The sequence below is a fragment of the Neodiprion virginianus genome, chromosome 5 (genome assembly GCF_021901495.1).
Source record: "Neodiprion virginianus isolate iyNeoVirg1 chromosome 5, iyNeoVirg1.1, whole genome shotgun sequence".
In the NCBI taxonomy this organism is placed as follows: domain Eukaryota; kingdom Metazoa; phylum Arthropoda; class Insecta; order Hymenoptera; family Diprionidae; genus Neodiprion; species Neodiprion virginianus.
Genome location: NC_060881.1, coordinates 28,103,859 through 28,114,100, shown reverse-complemented (window position 1 = coordinate 28,114,100; position 10,242 = coordinate 28,103,859). Strand labels below are relative to the sequence as shown.

Here is a 10,242-nt window from a genome sequence, read left to right as displayed (position 1 = left end):
CGCCGCGGCACACTGTTGCGGCAGATGGCCAACAGAGTGCGCTCATAAACCGAGATTCGACAGGACTTTTTTCCCGGAACAGCTGCCAACAGTTTATAATCCTGTGTTTCTTTATTTACACCGTGTTCGTGACCGCGGGTCGAGAGGCAACCACTATCCCCACGTACTAAATATTCTAAGTAGTGTGCTTGCGTGGGTATTCATACGTGATTTCTCAGTGTCATACAGCGCAGCCCCAACAAGCGCATAGTTAAAATCCAATCAGCACACGCCGTACGCTTACATGCAGACCAATCGCGCACACAAGGTGCGCTCCACCTTGTGCATGGACGCATGCACGTATGTATACAAAGAAGCCCATCATCATCATTAGCAGTAGCAGCAGCACCAGCAGCAGCAACAGCAGTGTGAAAAGATTACAAAGAAAGAGAATAGAAGTAGCTAGCAGTGAGTGAACGCGATAAGGTAGCAGCGGTTAGTCGCGTCGCGCAATCATGGCACCCCGATGAATTCTCGCCGCGAAAAGGAAACTATGGACAGAAAGAAATACGTAAAAGTCTGAAAAGTAAAATTGCGTAAATATAATAACCGAGCTCCGCGAAGACAGGCGACACCTGCGTGCCACGACGATAACAGCCGTGATTTCGTTTTATATACCTGGTATAAATTACCGCAGGTAGTACAGGTCGCGCAGTCACGCGTATACCTGGAAAAACGATGAGTCGATAGACGGGCGGTCTTCTCTGTTCTCGCACTGTAGCCAAATGAATCTTAAACGCGTCTGCGGCTCGCAAACCTTCAGTGTTAAAACAAGTGAATCTGAGAGTTGAACCAGCGGTTTTTTAAAAATCGAACGCCCCGAACCGCCGCTGGCCCCCAAGGGGTCTGTTTCTTGAACGTATCCGCGGCCCGCAAACCGTCGGGAGTTAAAACAAGTGGATCGGTGAATTGAACCAGCAGTTTTTTGAAAATCGAACGGCCCGAACCGCCGCTGGCCCCAATGTTCAACCCAGCTGGTAGCGACTCGCCTTCCTTGTCATCCGCGCTCTCGTCCTCATCCTCGGCCGTTGTCTCGAGGTGATAACAGTCGCCTGAAGCGAGGCGCGAACGGTCGATACACGCGGCAAACCGAGCCGAATTCCCTTGGACAGAGCAACCTGAACCCTAAACATGAACGGCCTCAGCCTGAGCGAGTTGTGCTGTCTTTTCTGCTGCCCCCCATGTCCGTCCAGGATCGCGGCTAAGCTCGCCTTCCTTCCTCCGGAGCCGACGTACTCCTTCACCGAGGACGAGGCCTCCAGCTCGAAATTTACCATCGCCCTCTCGGAGCGTGCCGAGTGGCAATATACGGAGCGCGAAAAGGAATCCGTCGAGGGTTTCTACGCCCGCACCTCCCGCGGGAATCGGATCGCCTGTTTGTTCGTCAGGTGTTCGGCGACCGCGAGATTTACGATACTATTTTCCCACGGAAATGCCGTCGACCTCGGACAGATGTCCAGCTTCTACCTGGGCCTCGGCTCCAGGATAAACTGCAACATATTCAGCTACGATTATTCTGGCTACGGGGTATCGGGTGGCAAACCTTCGGAAAAGAATTTGTACGCCGATATTGACGCCGCCTGGCATGCTCTCAGGACCAGGTACGGCATCAGCCCTGAAAACATCATCCTCTATGGACAGAGCATCGGCACCGTTCCTACCGTCGATCTTGCAGCCAGGTATGAAGTCGGCGCTGTCGTTCTTCATTCGCCTCTTATGTCTGGGATGAGGGTCGCCTTTCCCAATACCAAGAGGACCTGGTTCTTTGACGCTTTTCCTAGGTAATTTAAGTTGTAAACAAAACCTGACTTAATGTCATTTTATTTATCGATACATGGATAAAGTCACGTTTCAAATTTATCCTCGAAGAAAAATTACTCAAGCAAATGGAACTGATATCGAGTTTCATCCGTTAATCTGAAAGAAATATCTTCTTTCTTTATCAATTTAAATCGAATGTCTGATATTTATCTTTCGATTAGATAGAATCTAAAATGCCAAATTCTTAATTAGTTCTGCTCATTCGTCGCACTTCTAATATTATTCTGAATATGTAAATAATTGACATGATATGGTCAACGAATTCCTTGCAAAGCACCTCAGGCTTATACCCCAGAAATGTCAGTCATACGCTGTTATTTCTGTATCAAGTAGCGATGAAAACTCTTCTCAGTAGCTATCAGAATGTTCGTTTTCCCAGGAAATCTTGCAGCTTATTTTGAGATTGCAGCAGCTGACGACTTGCTGATGAAATGCATCCCGCTATCTCCAGTCATGTATCTCGTTGTGTTCTTTCAATGCTTTCACCGAGCACTCTCTTTATTCCCTTTATTCTCTTTCCACTCTCTTAATGCCTCTTTCACTGTTGCTGTTCGTATTGTTATCACTAACAAGAACAAAGAGTGCAAAGAATACTTCAGATCGGAAAGACTTTTGCATTACTAGATTTCATATCAAATATTCTGGTATTTTGATGGATATTTCGTTTAATCTTGATCAGAGAAAAGTTGGGATTGTCTCTTTCTAAATCCTTGTGGTCACTTTGTTCACTTCCCTACGTAGTGGTAAAACGAAAGAGAAAGTTATGAGAAAGTTGTTTGAAAATCGTTAAATCATTGAAACTTCTAAATACACAAAGCAAAGTGTTTAATTTAAATGAATTCTCTTTAACTTTATCGATGATATCGTAAATCGGTTCTTTATTCTAGATACTTGTATAGTTGGTTACTATCTCTCTTTGTTATTAATTTTTTTTTTTTTCAACTACGTTCCATGTTTTCATTCAACGATCACAACTCCATAATAAATCTGTCCCTGTCTACAATACAATCCATGTTACTTATTTTTTGGATTTGACTTTTCGTTTTATTCCTTTGTTCTTTCACCATCATTAATAAAACTATTAGTACCCCGTACTACCACATGGTAGAATCCGGGGTAGAGATAATTATTCATGCTGTACGGTTATTCACAATCAATTCTCAAAGTTATCATTGACGCACAGCTCTGATATTCAAACGTAATGAATCATTGTTTAAAGAATCCTAAGAACGATTAATGCAGAATGATGAAGGTGTTTTTTGTCCTCCAATTAATCCTCTCCAAGATACTCGGTCTAAACTGATATCTGGAAAATAATCACAATCTTTTTAATGTTTGTTATTCATTTTATTGCCGGCATCTGATGTCTAAAGAAAAAAAAAAAAGGAAAAAGAAAAACATTCCTACCTTGAGTCACTTTTCTACTATTCAATCTTTCATTAGCGATTTGATTTTCGTACATTTGCATTGCGCCAATTAATATCTTTGCTAGACACATACATTGTATGAATATCAAGTACAGCTAATGTGAAAGTATCCACGTAATATTCTTTTGTGTTAGAGGCAGAGAAATAGCATACGTAGTCTGGCATACATTTTCTGGGACACCTTTTACAGATATTCAAAACTACCTACAGACGAACGAAGTAACAGTAGGCAGAGTGAATCAAACTTCTTATGTAGTGTCACCCGCGTATATCCATGGACACAGCAAGCAGTTATGTGTACAGCGCATTTGTTTGTACTAAGCATTTTACACTTTGCCTTGGATATATTTGCACTGGGGACATATATACCTTACCTACCGTGTACAACGTTATATGTGATGCAAAAATAAGTTGTCGCGTTTGACTGGAACGCCAATCATTTATTCACTTAATATGTATTCTATTTCCGCACCTTTCTTCATACATTAATTATCGATGAAAGATGTGAGACAGAGATCAGATTATGATAACGTGCGTGAAATAAAAATGTGATCTCATCAGGTTTCGATGAATTTTTTTCTTCGATATTATTGTTTTTCTTTTCTTCCGTTACAGTATAGATAAAGTTCCAAAAGTGACGTCGCCTGTTCTGGTCATCCACGGGACGGAAGACGAAGTTATAGACTTTAGCCATGGTCTAGCGATTTACGAACGATGTCCAAGACCTGTGGAACCATTATGGGTTGAGGTAAATAGAAAACTGATCATCATACCTATAGTGAATAAGTGCGCATATCGGTTTACCACAAATTTCTGAAATGACGTTATCGTAACGAAACATTGGGAAAAAATCACTATTTCCTTATTTTTACAATGATTTTGAAGGAACTAAGGTTTCAAAATGTGAGTATGTTTTCTTTTATTGCGGTTTAATAAATTTCAAACAGTTACAAAATCGCGAATTAACGGTTTTCCTCGGTATGAATCGTTACGACAACGCTACTAACTTCAACACGATATTTTTTCCACCTATTAACGCTGTCTATTATTCCCTTGTTTTATTTTCTTGTCTAGTTCTGGCATGCGCGAATAACCACACGTATATTAGCAGTAAATTATTCATGTAACATATTATACGAGAATACGTTATCTTGACAAGACGATGAGAAAGACGAATAAGAAGGAGAATACGTTGTTGTCGCGTACGATTTCAGATGCTGGTGGTGTGAAAAAGATGTCTTCCATGCGATGTGAAGGAGAGAGGGACAGAAGAAAAAAAAAAACAAAAAAAGGGCAAAATTTAGGACAGAAATAGACGCACAGTTTTGTTATAAAGTGACGCGAGATGATAACACAATTTCAATATTATTTACACACGTACATGTCACAGAAAGCTGGATGAATGCGTACCTCTTTGTTGGATAATTTATACACGCCAACACGAATACATCTATGTTATCTGTACACCTATTACCTACGCGTATAATACTTATCCCGCGCAGACAGAATTACAGAGGAAGGCTTTCATTGTTTTACCGATTGTAAGAAGAAAATGCGCCGTGTGACTAACACTGAGAGGAAGAAACTAGTCAATCGATAATTCGATTATTCTGATAAGAAAAATTGGTGGAATTAACGAATCAGGATCGCTCCTGGGAAAAAGACAAAGAAAGACCGAAATGAAAAAGAATAAATTGAGATAAATATAATTAAAAACTAAACTCTTGCCCGTCGTGAAAGTTATTATCGTTACCATTATTTTTCCTCTTTTAAAAAAAAAATATTTTCCTTCAACGTTGCCGCAGAATCGGCGAATTCAAAGCTTTGCCGTTACACCCAGTAATGTCGTTTAACACGTAACGCGATTAGGGTGACGACATCGTTGTTAGAAACAGCTGCGTGCACACTGTATACGTATAGATTTTTGACACTGATAACAGTTTCGATCAATTAATATCTAATCTTAACTCGTAATATAAATAGTATAAAAACGCGGTGAATATCCAGAATTAGATTAAGATTCGGAAATTTTGCGTTGAATCAATTATTATCTCCATCTTAGATTTCCGTTACCGCTTCCTCGATACCCTCCGACTAATTTTGAATAATCCTGGAATCCGGGTAAACCCGGTTTACAGAGAAATGATTATTCCACTCGCGGTAAAGGAAAACCGTCCGTTGTTCCAAAAACACTCAGTGTGTTTCGTGCACAATGTGTGTTGGGTAATCAGTGCTAACTTAATGTAATTTGCTGAGATCTGCAATTCCAACAGAAACTGTCGCATGACTCGTTTTGTTATATATTCATCTTATCTCTCTCTCTCTCTCTTTTAGATGCATGAAGGAAGTGTTTAATCATTCCATTCATGTTATCTTATCTTCAGATAATTCCAAGGCAATTACTTCGCGAGTGTGTGCTAGGTATTCCATACTCCACTCGGTATATTGATGCAAATCTGTGAAATAGATTCCTTAGGTACACGTACACATAATTTTACTTTCACAAACATTCCAACGCACGTGATTGACGAGTTTCGTGATACTCGAAGGCAAAAATCTAATATTAGCCCCATAATCAACGAAGTATGTAACGGGAACTTTATTCATTTCTACAACGGATATCCCAAGGTTTTTTTTTCGCAATGCAGAATTCCGAGACTTCAGAAAACGGACATAATAATTGTCACTGATCGTTTGGATGCCGTAAAATGCCGTAGTCTTTGCTGATTAATAACCCCCTCAGTGATATCCAGACTGGTGTCATGACGCGAATCGCAAACCGAGATACAACGGCCTTATAATAACCGCATATCTGTCGCGTAAATTATTATCAATGAATTTCCGTACTTCGCTGCTGCTTTCAACGAAAATATACGAAATACTGGGATCGTGACTTTGTCAGTAAACTGGATTACAACACGCGAACAAACATGGCGGCGTAGTTAAGCGGTGGCGGCATTATTTTTTACAACCGGGCGTTCGATTCGCTGTTAAAAAATCGAAAACGTAGACGGGTTTTGACTGTGCAAGCATTTACAAACCGACAGAGCACTCAATTTTTTACAACCTACGATATGGTTAATAGTAATTGTATGGCAAAGTCGTGAGGTGGAGCGTAGATCAAGTTATAACGGCCATTTACACTTTCCACACTTTTTCACCGACGCAGCATGAAAAAATGAACTTGTTGAATTGAAAACTTACTAACAATGAAAAATGGTGTCAACAAATTTACATCTGTATATTTGGTTTCAGGGAGCGGGTCACAACGACGTGGAGCTTTACAATCAGTATTTGGAACGACTGAAGCAGTTTGTGAGCGTAGAGCTGGTCAACTGACGTCGACTGAGCCTCTCCCAGGGTCAGGGGGGGCAAGTAGGAGGTCATGTACGTGCTGGAAACCAAGGTCACTCGGTTTCGAACAATTCAAACACGACCAGTTCAATATCAACAACATCACCTACAGAAAAACTTCTATAGCAATCGCCCTCCGCAGGGGAGACTATCCCAGTTCTTCCCTGTGACCAGGATACCTCACCTCTCTCAAACGATGAGGTATTCTACTTCCAAGAGGATAAATCTATCCCGACTAAAAAAGCCAGCAATGATGTCGTTCCCTCCTCAATTACAATGTGTGATCAAAAAAAAGGCATGGAAGTAGCGCCACCTGAACAGGCGGTCTACTGTGCTAGTGATCATTGCGCCAAGAGAGAGCCAAGGCCGGCTGAAACTGTCTCGGAAAACGGCAGTACAATAAAAAGAAGTCAGAGAAATCAGGCCAGCGACATTGATGCGTCAAAGAAACATAACAAGCAAGGAATATTGAAGAAATTGTCCTCCGGTGATCAGACCGGCAACTTTAGCTTGGTCAAAATCCAGATTGAAACTTGTCCGCAATTCACTGAAAGTAAAACCAGCCGGAGTTCTAACACCGTGGAAAGCGAAACTGACGCGAAATCGTCAAGGGTAAAACAGAACAGTACGCAGAGTCAAACACAGACTCAAAGCTATAATTCTGTCGAACCTGAGATGGAAACAGAGTCCTTGAGGAACAGTAATAGTAGAAGTCGCGTTAAGAAATCCGCGATTTCGGAGAGCTCAAAAAGCACTAAAACGAACCCTGAATGCTCAAAAGAAAAGAGATCCTCGCTAGGTAACAAGGCTGTGAAAAGCTGTTCGAAGGTCAGCGATAAACGTGACGTGAAAAAGCAAAAACCTTCCTGCAGTCCGTTCAAGAAGCTCAGTCGATCGTCGCTTACAATTGAGCCTGATAAGATCACTGTTAATTTATCAAAGTATTCACCATGCGCCAGCAGACTTGCAGCTAGTTCAAAAATACTGTCCAGTAACTCGCCAACGAGTCCAGAGAGCCCTCTGAGGGCTGTGCGATCCAGGAGTCCATCAAACTATGGCAACTGTTCGTCAACCTCTTCTTTGTCAGCATCGGCAAGATCGCGTGAGGTGGGGACAGGGATGGAAAAGGTAACCATTCAGGCCAGTCTGTCGCTCAATATAAGACAGTTTCAAAAATCGGGTAATTCTACTCCGAGAAGTAAAAGTGTCGGCGACAGCTGCGTTACCTCGCCTACTAGCGAGGGAACTACGACTAGCTGCTCTCCGACTGGAACTGAAATACTGTCTCTTGACGAAGTGGGATCTAACGCAGTAGTAAACAATGACGCGGATAATACAGCGTCGAAACAGACTCTCGTCAGTGAGATCCAGGGTAATTGTGTTGCTCGTGGCTCTCAAAAAATGAAAAAAACTACACTGGAGACCAAGTGTTAGTCAACGATCCGCAGGTGGCGGAAACTCGAAGATTGTAATTCTATCGGAGGCAATTTTTAAGACTTCTAAAAAATAGAGAAAAAGAAAAAAAAACTTGCATAGTGTAAAGTAAATCGAGTTTTTGTATAGATTCTACTTATTTTGTGTAAAATTAAAGGTGTAACAAATCTTTAAATACTCTGTCGTATAGAAATTCGTATCATTCGGTTATTTTATTTACTTAATTATAAAAAATTTCGCCGTACGTTATTTTAGGAAAGAGAAGGAGCAGAAAGTGAGCAACGCAATTCAAACTTGAACCACTTTGAGGCATAAAAACTAGAAGCGAAGTCGACGAGTCCAGATAAAATATAAATGTGTTGCATACCAACTATATCCTAATAAATCTTACTATATATCTGTCATCAAGTTTTCATCTATCAACAACGGCTATCGTTATCAGGAGTATTTCTTCCACTATTCCTATTCACGTTATAATGATAATAATATCAGGAACATTTAGTTCAAACAAGAACAGCAGGACTTATGCAGTCGATGTTTATCGTCGTTAATTTACTCTGTTTCATTTCGTCGTTAATTCCGATCGATCCTAATCAGCTTACCTTACCTTAGTTTGTTATCATATAGTGATTAATAAAATTTGTGCATTATTCTCAGACCACTCGACAAACTTGAAGTTTTCGCTATCGTATATTCATCCGAAAGTTTTCCGTCATTTTCATCAATAATATCCATTGTACACTTATGTTTCATATTGTACATTCAGATAATTGCGAAAAAATAATATTAAGGGTTTATGTTGTATACATAGAACATGAGGAGGAGAATAACGAATAAAAAACTGATTTTAACGTTGAAACAATTGAAAAAAAAAACAAAACCATGAAGAAAACCAAAATTTTGATTGTCAACCGATTATTTCTCCAATTACCTTACAATTATGGAATCAAACAATTTTAATATCACGTATGATATACATTTATGTACGTACTTGTGTTATATGTGTCGTGATTGTAATGAAAGACATTCATAATTGAGGGTCGTTATTCGGGGAGACTGCTCTTCATCATTCTAAAAGTCCTGTTTTCCTTATTTGAACATTTGTTACTAAAGAGGCTGGAGTATTAGAGAATGGGGCGAGGCAACAAGCAATCTTATCCATGTTACAGAACGTTGCGACGAGTGTTGAAAATAATTTTTTCACAATTGTATGATCTTGATTAATTATCTATTATAAGAATCTGTTCCATCAGAAAAATTATACCCAATTTTAAAAGACTAAAAAAAAAACCAAATAAAAAAAAATTGCAAAAACAAATTATTTTCCTATTTTGTTATTACTAACATCATTGGGATTATTATACGATTGTGTATGAACAAGAAGAAAACCAAAACGAAATGTAAAAGCTTTTCTTTCGTTATATCTCGCATACATTAGTGAATACAAACCTGACACGAAATGGGTATTTATACGTATAATTGAGCAAATACAAATCTTCTATGCAATAGTAAAATCGACGTATACATAGAAATATATATATATATATATATATATATAAACACATAGGGTGGTCCTTGTTTTTACTGAATATTCTCTCTCCCTCCCTCCCGCCGTTATTCGTCAGTTCACAGACTGGGAATAAAGTTGTTCCAGATTCTAAACGTATGGTGGGGGTTCAGCGAATTTTTAGAAAATAAATTTTTTTACACCGTTGTCGTTGTTGCTGGTTTATTTCCTATGTTTTCGTTGCTTGATATTTCATAAAAAGACTACCCCTTCACATACCTATACATATACACGTGTATACATATTATAAATAAGTACAGAGCTATGTATAAAAGTTTATACAAAAATAAAAGAAAGAAATGATCAGAATAATAACAACAATAATAATAGGTTCGTAAATACAAATAACAAACTATACTATAACAGTGAGTGATGCGATGTCGTGTCTTATAAAGAGAGGGTGAAAGGAGGATAATAAAGTTGCGAAAAAAGAAAAAAAAAAAAAAATTGATACGAAGTAAAATAATATTAAAATAATAAACACGACGATGATCAACTACTTATTATACATGAATGGTGTATATATATATTATATCTATAGACATGTAAGGTATACAATAACTATGAAGAAGCAAATAGCTAGAGACAATATAACTGCCA

General features: G+C 39.2%; 1 protein-coding gene and 1 long non-coding RNA gene across 2 annotated transcripts; one reads left to right on the top strand and one right to left on the bottom strand.

Annotated features, from left to right (window-relative positions):
* Positions 1-40: 40 nt before the first annotated feature.
* LOC124305822 (alpha/beta hydrolase domain-containing protein 17B) lies at positions 41-8,956 on the top strand. Its single transcript, XM_046765700.1, has 3 exons — positions 41-1,820; positions 3,903-4,035; positions 6,543-8,956. Exons 1-3 carry the CDS (start codon positions 1,171-1,173, stop codon positions 6,624-6,626), a joined length of 867 nt encoding a protein of 288 aa, XP_046621656.1. The 5' UTR covers positions 41-1,170; the 3' UTR covers positions 6,627-8,956.
* Positions 2,892-6,610, bottom strand: LOC124305824 (uncharacterized). The gene is made up of 3 exons (XR_006908455.1): positions 6,492-6,610; positions 3,268-4,012; positions 2,892-3,166 (listed from the first exon to the last, which is right to left on the bottom strand). It is a non-coding gene; the product is annotated as an uncharacterized LOC124305824 (long non-coding RNA).
* Positions 8,957-10,242: the final 1,286 nt, after the last annotated feature.